The sequence below is a fragment of the Gopherus evgoodei genome, chromosome 2 (genome assembly GCF_007399415.2).
Source record: "Gopherus evgoodei ecotype Sinaloan lineage chromosome 2, rGopEvg1_v1.p, whole genome shotgun sequence".
NCBI classification, from domain to species: Eukaryota; Metazoa; Chordata; order Testudines; family Testudinidae; genus Gopherus; species Gopherus evgoodei.
The window spans coordinates 213691431-213710329 of record NC_044323.1 but is presented as its reverse complement, the minus strand read 5'-3'; the positions used below and the strand labels follow the sequence as shown (position 1 = coordinate 213710329).

The 18899-nt window shown below is 41.5% G+C and overlaps 1 protein-coding gene across 1 annotated transcript in view; it reads right to left on the bottom strand.

Moving 5' to 3' along the window:
• Positions 1–368: 368 nt before the first annotated feature.
• The window catches only part of CABLES1 (Cdk5 and Abl enzyme substrate 1), a 124501-nt gene continuing 105970 nt past the window's right edge, over positions 369–18899 (bottom strand). The window contains exons 8-10 of the mRNA XM_030552912.1: positions 8377–8483; positions 7056–7263; positions 369–3346 (exon numbers count right to left, since the gene is read on the bottom strand). Coding sequence (XP_030408772.1) covers positions 3206–3346; positions 7056–7263; positions 8377–8483 — 456 coding nt within the window. The 3' untranslated portion in view covers positions 369–3205. The remainder of the gene's footprint in view (positions 3347–7055; positions 7264–8376; positions 8484–18899) is intronic.

Sequence of the window (18899 nt, the reverse complement as noted above, 5' to 3'; positions counted from 1 at the left end):
TCTGGAAGAAGCTCAGCATTAGGGCTTATGTAAGTTCACGTTCCTACATTGATGACGGCTTTGGGGTTGAAGGTTTGGTTAGTTGCAACTGCTTTTTCCCCCCCTTCTTCTTGCAAGTTATAGAAGTTATAGAAAATTCAGTTTGTATAAATCATAAATATAGTTAAAAATGGCAACAGTAGTAAGCAGCTTTCTATGTCCCAGAGAAAGACGACAACAATAAAAAACCCTCTCCAACACACAAGTGATAGCACTGAATAGTTTTACTTGCTGTTACTGGGGGAACATAGCTGCTTTTTTATTTATTTAAACCTCTGTATGGTAAAGTGTTACATAATTTCAAAATATTATGAATGATATAGAATGAACTATTTCCTGATCCACTTTAATTCAAAACTAAAATTTTGTAAATCAACCGTCATTTCCATACAAGACAAAGGCAAACAATCATCATTTTTTGTTTGGTGCAGATTTATCACTTCAGCTTGTGTTTTCACAGGCCTGGAGAGAGAGGAGAAATACTATCCTAACAATCATTCTACTGACCAAGCTTGGTCCTTTGATGTTTAGTATCAATATGGCTTTTTATGTTCCTAAGTGAACAGTGCAACATTTTTATCTTTTAAATATTTATTCAACATTCAAACTGTAGCTGAACATTATTCCAAATAAAAGCAGAAAGTCTCCAGCAATCAGATTTGATCCCAGAAACCTATGTAAACTGTAGATCCGGGCTGGAGAGCATTAGCGAAGACAATAGACATGAGAGTATAATTAAAAAACATCTGTCATCCTTCAGTCTTTTGCAGTTATGATACCCTTTCTCCCAGCCAAACTATAAAGCAATATGAAAACCAAACTCAAGGCAAATGAAGTTTTATACACAGTTAAGACTTCCTTATATTTGTAGACAGTCCCATTATTAATAACAAAGCTCTTTAATGAAAAAAGCTGGAATTTACACACGATTTAAATTAAAAATACGTGGACAAGGCTGGAAGGACTAATTTTAGACATGCCAGCTGTGTTTTGGTTTGTGAACCTGTGCATGTGACACTGTTCTTCTGCTACATGACTAAACAGGCAGGGTATTGAAATGTAATCATTACAAAAGAAATGCTGCACAGGCCTTTTGCATTCTTCAGTCCTTTGCCTCCTTCGAAGAATGGAGCAGGCTGGCAGAATCAAGGAACAGTAGCACATCTGATGAGAGAACCTAGTGCCATGTCTTTCCAGTGAATGAGCAATGCTGGGATTGGAGGCACCATGTCATTCTCTCTCCTCCCCCACCCTCCAAATCAGATTGGAACCTAATTACAGTATATAAAAACAAAAGTATACAGAGAGGAGGTTTAATTGTAGTTTTGAGATACTTTGTAAGTAACCCGTTTAAAATAGAGAAGGAGCAACAAAATTCCCATTCATCCAAACTCTTTTTCCACAACCTTTCCACATTCTACAAAGGAATCTTTCAGGCATCTGCTGTTGTTGCCACGCTAGGATTAAAGGGATAGGGCTACAAAAAAGACTGAGTTCACATTTCTGTTAGAACCTTTGACTGAGGTGATTCCTGATATAGCTGAGGAAAACATCAAATTGAAAGCAAAGATTAGTGTGTTTATATCTTTGTTTGTTCCACTCCTTCTCCCCACTCCTTTGTCATTTCCATACCATGAACAAACCCTCTCCAACATAGAGAGATAAAGCTGCAGTTGGAGTTTCCTAACTGAGATTTGTTTTCAGATTAATTTTTATACACCACAGAGGTTAAGTATTTGATTTTATTGGAGTTTGTTTCAGGCATGATGGGGATCAAGTGAATCAGCAATTGGAGTAGGTTATAGATATATAAAAATATTTTAATTCTTTACTCTAATACACATCCTTCAGCATGTGAGCATAGCATGTATAATGCTGGAGAGCTAGAGTGATTCTGTCCAGCTTTTCTGGTTGTCCAGCCAGAACCTTGTAAATTGCAGGAAACAAACTGGTAAAACTCCAGTACTGCAATGTCTATAAAGGTACTGGACTGTAACAATTTAAATGGCCATTGATTACATTTTGCAGTCAATTATATTTAAAAACTAAAATTTACCAACATGAGGCATCTCCCCTATCAAAGCCTTAAGACACCAGTTATACTGCTCAGCCCTACTCTTGATTTTATAAAATACTGTTTAAGATGTAGCACAATAAATGTGCTGCTTATGCACTCTAACATAGAGCACAGAAATACAACACTACAAAGTGCAAGTCCAACCATCTCCACAGTGGGAAAAGTGCAAAGGTTAAAAATATGCATGTGGCTTAACACAAGACATTTTAAAAACTATTACATGTAAATCACGAACTAAATGCTTTCGTCTTTACCATATACAAGACTTAAAACATATGGTCAGCTGCTGATTCATCTCTTGCAGTAGTAGTGTAATCTTCAGAAAGGTAAAAGATGTTGAAAAATCAGGGATAAAAAACAAGAGTCCAAAAATGATCCCATTTACTACTTTTCCAGTAGTTATGTTTTCAAGAAGTAAACACGGAAAGTCCCCTTGGTCTTCAGCCTCAGTAAATAACATCCTCTCAAATAGCCAAACCAGCCCACGTGGACCAAAACCAAATCAACGTCACACACACAGGCACCCCACAGGAAAAAGTGCACTTCCAATAGCAGTTACAAAAATAAATTGGCACGCTCTTTTTGACACAGTGAAGATATCTTTTTAAAAGCTTTTCCACAACGTTAATAAGTCATTTTGTAAGTCAGAGCAAGTCTGTAGCAGAGCACTACAAGAATGCACTTGACTCGCTTGCAAAGTGTACAGGTGATTGTAAGACAGATGGGAATGGAGGCTGTCATTTAATTTTTGTTCTTGCATGACTGATATGGATAACAAATTTTACTCCTTTTGTCCCTGTGGTAAGAGTCTGTTTCCCCCCAGTTCCGGCATCAGTTGTTAGTTCTTCATCAATATACGCATCTCATTCTGCACCTGCTCTGAGTAATAAACACTACATGAATTCATTTTAGTCTGAGAATCTTAGGAAACTCCATGCAGTGTTCCCAATATGCTGTCTGAAAAATTGTGTATTTGGAGAGAAAGAAGTTTGGTATTAAGTCTTATTTTTGCATTTCCAGTAGTAACTGCAGCTTGATAATGCTGAATAGAAACAGTCTTAAGACCCCTTCTCGGAAGGGTAGCCTGTGCTAGGAATTCTGGATCAAACGTCTATAATGTGGCATCACTTCATGTTCAGGCAGATGTAGAGCAAATTCCAAGGCCACTAACACTGGAAATTCGAAGGCTATCAGCTCTCGCCTGTTCAGTCGGAACTTCTCTTCCAGTTTCTGTAACACAAACAAGTTTAAAAAAAACAAAACAAAACCAGAAGTCTTAGGGCATTAGAATACCAGTTTCTTATATCGTCTTACTGGTGGCAATACTCAAATATTTACCAGTAAACATTCTGCTCTCACTCAAACTTACTGCCTATTGAAGTCTAGTTTTGGAGAGAGAGAGAGAGAGAGAGCTGGGACATTTGCATTACCTAGTACTGGATCTTGCTAGCCATGGAACAGATTTGGGTTGGCCTTTGCGTCATGGGAGAATGCCAGGAGCTGTGCCACCAGTGCAGAGGCCATCTGTAACTTCAGTCCCTCTGCACTCCTGAGTGAGGGACTGCTCCTCTGGTAGTGCTCCAGCAGGCACAAGCCATTCCAAAAGCAGCAGAGAAGCAGCAGAGGGGCCCAAAGGCCTGTATCCTTCTCTGTACTGGTTAAAAGAGCTGGCTGGCCATGAGTGGAAGAGCAAACTCTGGCTCCCCTTTGGGAGTGCACAATGTCTCCCAGAACTGTCCCTGAGGCAATGTGGCTCTGCACCATCACTTGGGCCTGTGCCTAATAGGTATACTCCAGTTTCTCAAATCAGAACACTATATTTTTTTCTCGTAATGACAACATTACTGAAAAAAGTGTTCCTACTAAACTGATCTGAACATGCCACTCAGGATCTGTGCACGTCAAGCAATCAAACTGGTCAGTAGGCAACCAGCTATCAGAACCAACAAATTATACTAATTTCTTACTAGAAGGCTGGTTTGTTCACTTCACGAAACGCACCGCAACAAGTGGGTTTTTTAAATAAGCCATAGATGATGCACAAGTGGCATTTTCATTCCTTCCATTTTTCTTTTAGCAGAAAAACTAAATCTGGTTTTCTTCCAGTGACTATTGAGTCATGAACAACTATCAGATCAGGTTCTGAGGGAGGTAAGGCACAACTGCTCTCTCATACTCCTGTCATAAACAAAGAGTTAAGGGTTAATGTTTCTTTTACCTGTAAAAGGTTAACAAGCTCTGTGAACCTGGCTGACACCTGACCAAAGAACCAATCGGGAGATAAGATACTTTCAAATCTGGGTGGAGGGAAGTCTTTGTTTTGTGCTGTTTTCTTTGTTCTCTGTTTTCTCTGGGATCTGAGAGGGACCAGACATGTATACAGGCTCTCTAATCTTTCTGAAAAAGTCTCTTCTATTCAATATTGTAAGTACTAGATAGCAGGCGGATTAGGCATTTGTTTGTTTTCTTTATTGCAAATGCGTATTTTGCTGGAAGGATTTTAACTCTGTTTGCTGTAACTTGTATACTTAGGCTGGGAGGGGGAGTCCCTCTGGTCTAGGTGAAGCTGAAAGACCCTGTAACATTTTCCATCTTGATTTTACAGAGATAATTTTTACTTTTTTCTTTCTTTAATTAAAAGCTTTTCTTTTAAGAACCTGATTGTTTTTTTTTTATTCTTGTGTGAGACCCCAGGGGACGGGGTCTAGACTCATCAGGGACTGGTCGGGGGAAAGGAGAGAAGGGGGAGGGAAAGGTTAATTTCTCTCTGTGTTAGGATCACTGTCTCTCTCACTCAGGGAGAGTCTGAGATGGGGAGAGAAGGGGCGGGGGAGGTGAATTTCCTCTCTGTTTTAAGATTCAAGAAGGTTGAATCACAGTGATCTCCCAGTGTAACCCAGGGAGGGGAAAATCTGGGAGGAAGAAAGGAGGAGGGGGAAATGGTTTATTTCCCTTTGTTTTAAGACCCAGGGGGTTTAGGTCTTGGGTTCCCCAGGAAAGGTTTTGGGGGACAGGGCGTGTACCCAAACACTATATTTTGGGTTGGTGGCAGTGTGATAAGATCTAAGCTAGGAATTAAGCTTAGAAGGAAACAGGCTGGTCCCCACTTTCTGGATGCTAAAGTTCAAGGTGGGAACCAGACCCTGACACTCCCTCTCAAAAGCTTGACACAAATGGTAGGGACTTCCCTAACAGAATAACCACATCTGCCAGATGATTTATTAATTACATCTATTCACAAGAGGGGGTCCTCAGCTGGTGACTGTGGTTTTTTTGTTGTGATTTGAGACGGTATGTTGTACCACGCTATTCTGGGGAGAAAAGGGAATTTTAAAAAAATTATTCCCATATTAATATTAGATCTGTTTGAGCCTCTTAATACCTCAGAGGCACAAGGTGACATCTGTAACAATAATCGAACAGTGAAGAATGGAAGCTGAACTACCCCCAAGGGGAGAAGATACTGGTTTCATAGGTGGCTTTCTGCTATAATTTGTCTGTTCTGCTGTTTCTTTTGGACTTGTACACTAGTAGAATGAAGTCAATTGTTTTGGGGTTTAATTTTTTTCCACTTCTGACCTGCCCGTTTCACTTTTTGTTGACCTCTGTGGTAGACACTTTGATGATAGCGTGAACAACCAAGCCTGAAGGGAAGCTTAGTATCTACTCAGTCAGAGGGGTAGTCATCTGAGGACCAGATCTTCAGCTGCTGCAGCAGTCCTTTCTTTCAGCTGCCCTGAGGCTATTCTAATTTAAGTGGACTGCCAAACCAGCTCAACAGCGCTGCAACTGGGGTGTGAAAAAACACCCCTCTGAGCGCTGCAAGATACAGCGCTGTAAAGCGTCAGTGTAATCAGGGCAGCAGCGCTGGGAGCGCGGCTCCCAGCGCTGCACGCTACACCCGTAAGGGATGTGGTTTACATGCAGCGCTGGGAGAGCTCTCTCCCAGCCTGCCGCTCTGACTACACTCACACTTCAAAGCGCTGCCGCAGCAGCGTTCCCGCAGCGCTGCCGGGGCAGCGCTTTGAAATTCCAAATGTAGCCATACCATTCGTGTTCCGAATCTGGCATAAAAGGCAGTTTAAGTCACTTTGCCCCCCTGCTCCTGAATTCCCTTGGGTCAAGCAGCATGTATTAATTGGCTGAAGCCAAGGATCTGGCCAATAATATCTAGCTCAGCTCTTCTGCAGTTATACAAGCTCAGCATTTAAGTAGTTGCTGAATCAGAGCCTTAGAACATTTTCTTCCCTCTCTTATTTAATTAAAACCTAGTTATGGAAAGGGTCAGAGGACAAAATATTTTACTCTGGAGAAGGTGATTCACGCATGAAATGCTGTGATGGAAATAGTGTTCTATCACCTGAAAACTGAATTTGCTGAATAAAACCAGAGTTAGAGGATTAGGGAATTCTCAAACTTCTTTATCAGGCACACTATGTTGTCTTTAGGTCTCGTGGAGACCTCCCAGCCATTCATCCTATTGATTAACCTTCCCAGCCAAGTATCAGAGGGGTAGCCATGTTAGTCTGGATCTGTACAAAGCAACAAAGAGTCCTGTGGCACCTTATAGACTAACAGATGTATTGTAGCATAAACTTCCGTGGGTGAAGTGGATATGTCACCCACGAAAGCTTATGCTTCAATACATCTGTTAGTCTATAAGGTGCCACAGGACTCATTGTTGCTTCCCAGCCAGTTATGACTGCACTGACCACGCCCTTCCTCTTGTGATCAAGTAATTTCCTTGGTGCAACTGTCACAATTGCATGTGCATGCACACATACAACGTATATTAAGGACATATTTAGTTGTTGTCTTTGAATCTGGTTTAGGAACTGGAAGCCACGAGGACTGCCAAGACCATGTTGTTATCTGGCTCTGAGAACCACAGTTTGGGAACTTCTGCTGTGGAAAATACTAGTGGCCAAAGGATACTTACATCTATAAGATGTTTAACTTCATGTTTTCTGAGGTCACTGCCAATTTTGGCTGCTAGTAGGACACATGCTCCAGCACAAAGCTTTCTGTTCTGCTTGTTTAGTTTCCCTTTGAGAGCAAGCTTCTCAAAGTAGACAAAGGCCATGGCCACAGTGGGCTCCTCAAAACCACACTCTTCTTGAGCTAGTTTGCGCATCTCTCGCTTGAGGCTGAGAAAAGAGAACGCAGAGATAGACATGCCGTGTGAGCTGATCCGGAATTCACAGATTAAAGCAAGAGACGCATTCTTTTAAAACAACTTTCTGATGAGGGACTTTCATGAGCAAGCAAACAGGAGGTGGGTGAGTGTGGGAATGCAATTTACATGGTTGGTATTTTCTGTTTCTATTTGCTATTATCTAATATAAATCAAATCCCCCAATAAATATTCACTCTGGCGTTTCAGCTATGAGAAGCAAATCACTAAAAATGATGTAGCAGGACCATTAAGATACATGTGCCTTACTGAATAGCTGTGCTCAAATTATTGTAATCATTGTCCTGTCCTTTCCTCTTTTCTGTCGGACACATTTCGTATCCTGTCACATTTAATTGGTAAGCTCTTCAAACTAGTCCAGTACTGCTTCCCTAGTTACTTCTGCAAAGCATCAAGTACACTCTGGGGACCTGCAAATAATAATAATTTGAAGGTTAAAATGAAAGTGTTTCCCTCTTAAATGAGCAGCTCCTTCAGCTGCATCCGAAGGTGAAGTCATAGTTCTAGCCTGCTGTGTTGGAAATTATGGTATAAGCACCAATTCCATATTACATCTTCACTGCAACGCTGAATAGAAGGGAAACCCTATCTATAAAATGGTAAGTGCTGGGTAATATCTATCACAGTCTGTTATCTCAACATTTCCTAACCCGATCCTACCCTGTAGCTGCATTATTCAGGGACACACAGAATCTAATCTCCCCTTTCCTCAAAGTCTGACTAAGCTTTTAGTACCATGAGCTCTGAGATTTTCTGTCCTTGTCATGGACCTCATAATATAGTGGCTGTTCAGCTCACATCCATCCTCCCTTTAGGTGTTTTTTTAAATGTGCAAGAATGCTACATCCAGAAACAGACTCTCCGATTTCCCTCTCTTATTTACTCCGCTCACAAGTCAAAGCAAGCGCCTGATTTATTCTGTGCCTTTGAAGGTCATTGTTTCTGAAAATCAATTACTATTGTGATTTCCTTAATGTAATGTACAATGGCAACAACAATTCCATTAAAATGTGAGTGTAGTTGCATGCTGTGGCAGGCTTAAATCACGTGTCATTCTGCCCAGTACCTTCTTATTTTACTGAGGGTTAACTTGATGTGAGGGAACTTCTCCTTGAAGGTCTCATTCATGTCCTTTTTGAGGTCTGATGGCTTCACATAGTCAATTACTGTAGTCTGCAACGGATCAGTAGAAATGGATTAGTTATCATCATCTCTAACCCATCACTCCAAAAAACCAAATGGTGACTTGTATGTCAGTCTTGGGGAAATAATCTGAATTCCAAAACAGAGTTTGTGGTTGCTCTGTCAGAACAAGTGAACTGAACTCTAGAATGACGACTGCTCAGAGCAAACAACCACAAATCGCTATAATAGTAAAATACATGTTAAGATCATTTTTCAAATGACATGTTGAAAACGAGTTCCAAATACGTGGGTGGATGGAGCCCAGTTAATAAGTATTCTTGTTAGGACAAAGCAAAGACCTAGGTCATTACAGTAATTGATTTAATGAACTTGAATTTGTGCATGGCTCTATTCAGTTCTGAAGCACACTGCTGATTTTCTTTCAAGTTTAACTATTCTGCCTTTTCAGAATTTGCACCAAAAGTACCCTTTTGAAGTCTGTGTTGTAACTGTCTATTTTATTAGAAATGCATATCCCATCTTTCTTTAAATATACACATTCATAAGCCTAAATGGCAAGGAATTCAATGTAATATGAGGTTGCATAACTTTGCTTAGAGTGCTAATAAGCAGGTAAAAGAAATGTTTAGTCAATCTACATAATCTTAAGAATATCTTTGTGACAGCTTCATTTTGGTGAGATCCCCTCTCCTTTTTGTTATTAAAGGAGTTCTAATATAACCTAGAGCCCAAGCAGTGAGAGATGCTCCCTATGTGACAGAAAAGAACTCCTGACTATTGAGGGGGATGCCAGAGTGTTATCTGCTATCTAGAAAACTGCCTCTTGCCCTCCTGTCTTGAAGATCTTCCCTTTACTTTGTTGGCCAAAAATTGCCAAATCAGTAACGCTCAAACATTCATGTTGGAAAAGTACAGAGACTTCCTGATTATTTTTTTTAAACTGTTTTCACTGGAAGAATGGACATGATTGAGAGAAACTCTGCCCCACAATTGCATGAGTTAATGAATGGCTGGTCCTGAGTGGCCAGTCTCATTATTTGCTGTCAAAGTCAAGTATAGAAACGTATAAAAGTACAAAACATACAATCCAGGGCATGCACCTGTTGTGAGAAAACTGTACTTTGGTTGCTATAGATACTTGGTCTCCTGCCTGATTACCTAAGGTATCACTTATGTATTATTCCACAAAGTGTGTCCTGTCTGCCTCCCAATCAAGACAGTGGTAACATCTTTTCTAACTCCTGTTTTGTTATAAAACAGATTAATCTTTGGCTTCCTCCCCAGACAATGCTAGGGGGGGGAAAGGTGCACAACAGGTAAGCACCACTGGCAGGCACAATTGGTAAACCTGTTTTGGTTTTCACAGCCCATGAGGATTATTTAAAAGATTAAGTCTAGCAGTATTCTATCCTTATGGAAGCCTAAATCAGCTGAAGAGGAGTATAAATTTGGGTTAATTTCAGATAACTAACAAGTGGTATGGGGGAAAATGTAATTAGCCTTTTATTTCTAATCAGCTATTGATATAGAGGGCAACATGACAATCCTAGAAAAAGCCAAGCATGCCTTTCTGGTCTCACTACACTTTCTAAAGTAGAAAGGAGGGGAGCAAGAAGTAATCTTTCCTGCCTTTGTTTAGAAGCTATAAAGGAGGAATAAGGTATAGATACAGGAACTAAAAAGAAGAAGCACATTGAGAAGTCTTCCAATTACCTCCCCCCCACAACACCCCCTGCACACATTCTCCCTTAAATCTCCACCACTCAACTTGCAAAGGGCAGTATTTTGGAAGATAAGAGTTACCACAGTGAAGCTAAACAACCGATTATGCTTTTTTAGTGCAAACCCTTACAGATGGGCTGGTGTTAGTGCATTTGAAATGGTACCTATTTACCCTGGCAGGCAACTGTCCATTCAGGCAGATGGAGAAAGCATAACAGAAACCTGTAATCACTTTGAGAACTGTGCACACATTCATTGCAGGATGTGTGCCTGTGTGGCACGTTAAGCCAATCTTGAGGTTTTTCTGCATGCCCAACAAATGAGACAAGTTACGCGGGAGGTTCTAGGCCAACACGCAGCTTTAGCATCTAACAAGTTGCCAGCAAGATGGATCCAAAGAAACAAATCAAATAAACCTTCTATGTCTATTCCTGCCCCCTTTGTGTACATACCATAGCTTAATTCTGGGACACCAGAGCTTAAAACATCTCATTGTTTGAAAAGTTACTGCTTGAATTGTATGCCAGGTTTGCAAATTTGCCTCATCTGTACCGTACGGCGTCTGCTATGCTGACCTTCCATAAAGTGCCACAGATGCATAATGTGCTGGCCCAGTTGGGAACATGCCCATTCTATTATTAATAGATTGTAAGGTGAGAAAACACCCTTATTTTCCTCTAGTCTGACCTCCTGCATAGAATATCACCAAGTGCTCCCTGCATCAAGCCCATGACTTGTTTGAGCTATAGCAGATCTTTTAGAAAGACATCAAAATCTTGCTTTTAAAGATTTTAAGTAACAGAATACACCACATCCCTAGTAAGTTGATCCAAAGACTGATTGCACTCACTGTTTAAAAATGTGCATCTTATTTCTTATCAGACTTTGTCTACCTTCAGCTTCCGGCCATTTATCCATGCCTGGATAAAAGTGAGGTGTGAGTAGCACTGCAAAGAGGGGAGAGACATCCTAGAAGCAGCCAAGCCAGGGGAGAAGGCTGAACTTTCTTATTGCTTTTAGTTAATGAAGTCAGCAGAGAGCAGAGTTTTGGACTCTGCACAGTATGCAGACTTAATTTTAGAACAGGTTGAGGGGACTCACTCACCAGAACCTTCTTTTATAAGCCTTATCAGCTATGCCCCAGGAACACACTTTTATTTTCTATATGGCACACTTTATACAAAGAAAACAAAAGCCAAATACATCCAAATATGATATAATACTTGAAAGACTGAAAATTGTCATCTGATCTCAATGGGAGTCCTTCCACGGACATTTGGACCAGGCCCAAACTGCTTAGAGAATTAAGTGTGACCCACAACCATTTGAGGTAGATATTATACCCATTTTACAGCCAGGAAAAAATAGGTAGAGAGTATAAGTAACTTGTGCATGGTTACTCAGCAAGTCAGAGCAGGATAGGTGATAGAGCCCAGAATTCCTGATTCCTTTTGCTTTAATCATGAGAGTTGATTGTCGAAAATAACATAGTTCAAATAATAATATGCTTGGGTTGAGGTCAGGATTTTCTGACCCTCTTCACTAAGGGGACTGAGGGTTGTGCATAATTTTGCTTAGAACAGTAGGTTTCAGTTGTTCCCAACTTCTAGTTTGGAGGTGTGGCTTGTGGGGACTCCAGACCCCATCATGACTACTCAGATCCAGATGGAGCACTGCGTGTTTGAACCCACAGATTCTGTGGACCAGAGTACCCTACTGAATGAAGAAAGTAGCACAGGGCCAAATTTTCCTCAAAAGTTACGTTTTCTCTGGCCACCTCTGCAGAACAGAACTGTACTGACAAATTATACCCTCAGCGTGTTTGCCTCCTTCAATTGCTGAAGAGCAGATTGCCAATAATCATTTAACTTTCTTTTTTTTATTGCCAAAACTAACTACTCCAGGATAGATGGGTAGCTACTCAGCTTTAGAACTGGATACAGAAAAAACACCTTATACCATCAAATGAGACTTGCCAATCTTGCTCAGTCAATAAGAAAAAGCCCAGAAAATTGTTCCTTCAAGCTGCACATTGATCACAATCATTAAATCATCAGGAGGAAAACCCGAGTGCCATCCCTAAGTAGGATAACAGGATACTATCACCACATTCAACAAACAGTACTGGCTCCACTAGCTCTCTGTTTTTCAGTGCCATGATAAACAACGAAACTAACTACCCTTCAGAATTAAAATTGCAGAACTCCTTCTTGGCATCTAAGGGGACTCTGCACTCAGGGGAGAGTAGACAGCAATATGGCTACATTCATATGCCAGGAGTTCTGCCAGAAAGAGTCAGCCGTAAACCATGGCTGGACTACAGAGTCGTCTGCTGACGGGGACTTCTGAGAGAGATGCTGAATAGCATTCCCCCTTCCCCCCAACCAGCAATTCAGCTGGACTCTCCACCATTGGGACCTTACTGTCTGGGTTCTGCTGCAAGAACAAAGGGATGGAAAATGCAATTTTAAAGTATAGACTAAAGTCCTGATTACCAAAGCGCACACACCTGGTACGCTATTTATTTGATACTGCTCCAGTAGTGCAATGAGAATTTCCAAGGTACAGACGTTTAAGGCCCATCTAATGAAAGACGTGTTTAGATCAGCGGTTCTCAAACTACGGGGTGTGCCTTCAAAGAGAGGCACGACCTGTGTTTGTTCTTTCTTTCTTTTGCTCTGACTGTCAGTCCTGGGTGGCTGGGGATTGTGCAGGAAGGCCATGCACAGTCGGGAGGTGTGGGGAGAGGATAAAGGGGACAGCCAGAGCCCCCTGCATGGGCTTTTCTCCCCAACTCAATCCCTCACTGGGAGGCAGCTCGGGCTCTGCTTCCCCACCACTCAGTCCCTCACCTGGGCTCAGGCTCTCCTTCCTCCCTACCCAAATCCCTCACATGGACGTGCCGGTGGGGCTCCAGCTGTCAGCCCCAGGGTGGCAGCAGCAGCACAGAAGTAATGGTGGCGCTAAGTCTGCTGTGAAAAGAGTTACTTCTGCGCTGCTGCTGACGTGGTGCTGCCTTCAGAGTGGGCCCCCGGCCAGCAGCCGCTGCTCTCCACTTTGGCTGGACAGCAGCATATGTACTTGTGTCGAGGCATAAACGGCTACAGATATGCAGAAGGGAGGTGTGATCAAATAAGTCTGAGAACCACTGGCTTAAATAGTCAATAGTTTTAGAGGCAAAATCCCGACATGCAATAGTAATAGAGGCCATACAGTGGACTCAGAATCAGGTTGTGGGGCACACAGTGGGGAATGGTAGCAATGTGTAAGAGGAAAGAGAGGATGCAAAAAGGAAGAAGCTGAATTTTCTGCAGTTTCAAATATATGTGGTGAGAGGAGGCTACACAATTTTCTCAGAGAACTTTTTAGAAACACAGCCAATCTTGAATGCCTGAAGTTTCACCCTACCTCTGATCCAGACTCTGCCTGGGCTAGGATTCTGATCAATACTGATGTTCCAGCACATTCCCCCACAACAGGATAGATAATTCTTCTAAGCAAAACACACTGCTGCACTATGTGGATTGTGTTGCTATCTGATATCAAGGCATCCTCTTCTTTCTTGCTACTTCCCTATTTGGGATCAGCGACTTTTATAGCTTTCTTCCAAAACTCGTGATAGTAGGCCATGCATTTGTGCTGATTGGTCTTTCCAAGGTCCACTGATACTGATTCCATATACCAAGTTTTTGGTCTTCCCATTTGGTTGTCTTCTGTCCACAATCATTTCACGAGCCGCCCAAGCATCATAACTCTTGGGGCTCTGTTGGACGTGTCCATACCAACATAACGTAGGCTCCCTTAACTTGTCTTCAACTGGGGCAACCTGTATTAGGCCCCTCATTTCATTTTCTCCCATGGAGTGTTCAACCATCTGACCACCTCAACATCTTCATTTCCCTGGGGAGAGCATACTAATTTCCTTCCTTGTGACTTGTCAAGTCTCTGTTCTGTACATTAAGATGGGTTGAATTACAGTGTTATACACTCAATTTTTTATCTTTATCGGCATCTTTTTGTCACAGAAACTGGGGTCATCTCCCACCATTTGTACCAAGCAGCTGTACTACAACGCCAGGCATCACTCATGAGGACACTATCATCAGCAACCACTGACCCTAGGTATTTAAATTTTTTCCCTCTTTTAACCTCTCACCATAAAGAATATCACAGGTAGAGTTCTTCTCTCTCAGTTTTCAAAGCCTCGGTCTTACAACAAAAAGAACAGGAGTACTTGTGGCACCTTAGAGACTAACACATTTATTTGAGCATAAGCTTTTGTGGGCTAAAACCCATTTCATCGGATGCATGCAGTGGAAAACAGCACACGCGCACACACACACACCATGAAAAAATGGGTGTTGCCATACACACTATAATAAGAGTGAACAGTTAAGGTGAGCTACTATCAGCAGGAGGAAAAAAAACCTTTTGTAGCAATAATTGGGATGGTGCATTTCCAACAGTTGACAAGAAGGTGTGAGTAACAGTAGAGGGGAAATAAGCACGGAGAAATAGTTTTACTTTGTGTAATAAGCCATCCACTCCCAGTCTTTATTCAAGCCTAATTTAATGGTGTCTAGTTTGCAAATTAATTCCAATTCATCAGTCTCTAGTTGAAGTTTTTTTTGTTGTAATATTGCGACTTTCAGGTCTGTAATCAAGTGACCAGGGAGACTGAAGTGTTCTCCGACTGTGTTTTTTAATGTTATAATTCTTGACGTCTGATTTGTGTCCATTTATTCTTTTACACAGAGACTGTCTGGTTTGGCCAATGTACTCGGCAGAGGGGCATTGCTGGCAGATGATGGCATATATCACATTGGTAGATGTGCAGGTGACCGAGCCTCTGATAGTGTGACTGATGTGATTAGGTCCTATGATGGTGTCCCCTGAATAGATATGTGGATAGAGTCGGCAATGGGCTTTGTTGCAAGGATAGGTTCCTGGGTTAGTGTTTTTGTTGTGTGGTTGCTAGTGAGTATTTGCTTCAGGTTCGGGGGCTGTCTGTAAGCAATGTTTACTCTAAGCCAGTGGTTTTCAAGCTTTGGGTTGGGACCCCAAAGTGGATCGTGAGTTCATTTTAATGGGGTTGCCAGGGCCAGCATTAGACTCACTGGGGCTCAGGGCATAAAGCTGAACCCCAAATCCTACCACACAGGGCTGAAGCCAACGCCCAGGGCTTTGGCTCTGGGCAGTGGGGCTCGGGCTTTCTGCCTTGGGCCCCCCGCTCAAAACTATGTTGCCAGTTCAAAGTTGTCAATCTACCACACATATCTACCACACTAAGTCATCAGTGAAAACCTATTCCAAGGCCGCTCCCTTCATAAATTCTCACTTCCATGATAACCACAATCAAAAAGGGGCTCAACGCTGATCCCTGATGTAGGCCAACATTTACTGAAAATTCTCTTCTATATATATTTAGTTTTGACCATGACAGTCACACCATCATATATATCCTGGGTAAGATGGACATATCTTTCTGGCACAGCTCTCTGCCACAAACGCCACCAAACTAGTTCTCTTGGTAAATGATCATATGCCTTCTTCAGGTCCACAAACACCAAGTGCTGTCTTTTCGCTCCTAATATTTCCATGAGGACTCGTAGCACAAATATGGCATGCATTGTGCTTCTTCCTCGCATGCATCCATACGCACATTTCCAGGATGTACTTCCCAAATAATGATTATTACACAGGCTACTGGTTAGCCTGGCATAAGAAGACAGATTCACAATCTGATACTTGGTCATTAGTGATGTCAAAATATAAAGGTTTCAGAGTAGCAGCCGTGTTAGTCTGCATCCGTAAAAAGAATAGGAGTACTTGTGGCACCTTAGAGACTAACAAATTTATTTGAGCATACGCTTTCGTGGGTTACAGCCCACTTCATCGGATGCATAGAATGGAACATAGAAGAAGACTGTATATATATACATACAGAGAAGATGCCATACCAGCTCTAAGAGGCTAATTAATTAATTAAGATGACCTGTTATCAGCAGGAAAAAAACTTGTAGTGATAATCAAGATGGTCAATTACAGACAGTTGACAAGAGGTGTAAAGATAATTATCATAAGGAAATAGATTCAAGCAGTGTAATGACTCAACCATTCCCAGTCTCTATTCCAGCCAGAGTTAATGGTATCTAATTTGCAAATCAATTCAAGATCATGTAAAGTGACATATTAGCATTAGAAATTGATACCAAAAAAATCAAACCAGTGCAATAAAAATGATGTAAATTCCCGAAAGCAATTTTAAAGCTCATTTCACTTCATTGGTCTGAGTGGAAAAACGAAGGCCCAAGTATTATAGAAGAGTCCATTCAAGCTCTAGATACTATCAAACTAGATTTTTTTTAACTGCTGGTTTTGGCAACAAACATGAACCACTCAAACATCTCTCTCGTGGTTTATGTTGCACCAGAAAAAAAAATTGCATGTGTTGTAGAGCAGTGGTTCTCAACCAAGGGTCTGGAGCCCACTGGGGTGGGGGCAAGCAGGTTTCAGGAGGCCTGCCAAAATAAATCAGAGAGCAGGTCTGGTGTTAGACTCACTGGGGTCTGAGACTGAAGCCTGAGGTCCACCACCCTAGGTTGAAACCGAAGCTCAAGCAAATTAGCTTTGCAGGTCCCCTGTTGTGTGGGGCCCCAGGCAGCTGTCCAGCTTGCTACCCCCTAATGCCAGCCCTGGCTTTTAATCTACTGCATATGCAGAAAAAGAGTTGTTGTGGCACAGGTGAACCATGGAGTTTTTATAGCATGGTAGGGGGACCCCAGAAAGAAAAAGGTTGAGAACCCTGATGTAGAGGTTTTTCTTTTTCTCTGCCTGTGCATAATGTGTTTTGGTTACATTCTTAGTTTCAGTACTGTCCCTGTTCAGAAGAATGGAAGTAGTTAGGAGAGAGACAGGAACAATCAGAGGGGCCAGTGAATGTACACAAACCTGGAGTGCAGTGTTGATGGGTCTCTAGCAGAGGAGCTGGCATTTCTTCTGACGTTATTGTAGCTATTATTTGGTGCACTTAAAGAATTTTTTAGACTCTGCAAGAAATACTATTTCTTGCAAGGTCAAAGAAGAATGTTACCACTTATTTTAGCATGATTTATTCTACCTCTTCCCTAAAACAGAATATTTAAGTACAAAATTTACTTTGTAGTGCCTTAGTAATTTGAAAAGACACATTTTCAGCATGGAGGATGGGGAGTTAGCTACATGACTCCCTTTCAAAGTAAGAGACTTCACAGGGATGATTTTCAGTCTTTGAAAATCAACAGGAATTAAGCACTTACCATCTGTGCCTTTGAAAATCTTCCCCTACAAGGCGAAGTTTGAGCATCACTTTACAAATTTGCTTTACAATTTCATCTTTCTCCTTAAGGTTGAGCTTCTTCCCCAGGTCCCATCCTGCAAAGCACTGAGGGCCTCCAGTCAACGAGCCTAATGCTATAAATCAAGGGTAGCTCAACTGAAACCAAGAGCGACACTACTATAAAGCCAATGTAAGTGCGAACAGAATCAGACTCAACAGGAGTTGAGGACACACCATGCCAAACAAGATCAAGCCCCAAACCCACATATTTCAGTGTAAAAACAAAACGGGTCAGGAGTCTCTCATATCGTGAGCCAAATCCCAGTCTTTTATTAGGGCAAAATTCCCCTTGACTTCAGTGTTTTACTCCAGTAAGGGCTATGGCCCATCTGATTTAAATCAGAAAACTAGAATTACAAGAACAATATACAAGCCTATAATTATATTTTAAATTAGTGAAGCCATTCAGACTTGCACCTGCTCAGGATCTGGCCCAATTTATGTAAAATTTCCCCCTTTGTTCAGATCATCTCATCACCTTCCCTTTCTCGCTCCCCCTATTAATTGATCTTCACGTCCATAAAGGGGGAAAATTCTACAATCTTGCAGCTGCTAAACTCTAATGATAAATGCCTGCCAACTAATACAACTTTAATTATAAACCCGAGCTGAACACATACTGAACAAAATGTCCATTGCTGACACCAGGGTCACCTTCAGCTCCTCCCACTTCTGCACTTGTGAAAAGCAATAATTAAAGCTGCATTCCATTCAGGACTGCAAATGGATTGGAATCGGTACATAGTAGGTCTGCAACTGCTGTGGTCACTTTGCAGTGGTCTGTTAATATTAAAATGGCTATGCAGGTTCAGAAAACTGCATGTTTATCTCTCAGAGCTCCAGCTGCAATTTGCTTTAACAGCAGCATATGGTGATTTGTAGACAAAACATTTTGGAGGAAGAAAGTTAACTGGAAACAATTATGCAACCAAACTATCTAACAGACCCTGATTCTGCGCCCACTCATGGTGATATAAATTAGGAGTAACTCCACTGAAGTTGATGGAGTTACAACAGTTTTATGCTGTTCTAAGAGAAATCAATATCTTTGGAATCACATCAGCATCTTCACAAGCCACTCACTCACTCTCTGGGGTGGAGCCAGTGTTCTTCAAATCCAGAACAAAATTATGAAGAAGATGAAATTGCCATTTATTAGAATAGCACCCTCCAATTGCAAGCAAAATGCCCTTCAAAGACACTTACTGGTCAAATTCTCCTTGCTTTGTTCTAAAATGTAACTATACTGTTAAGACATTATAGACTAGCATAACAAAACACAAGAGTTTTGGAAATGGTTTTGGAATGCATATCTTTACCCATGTGAGTAGTGCCATTGACTT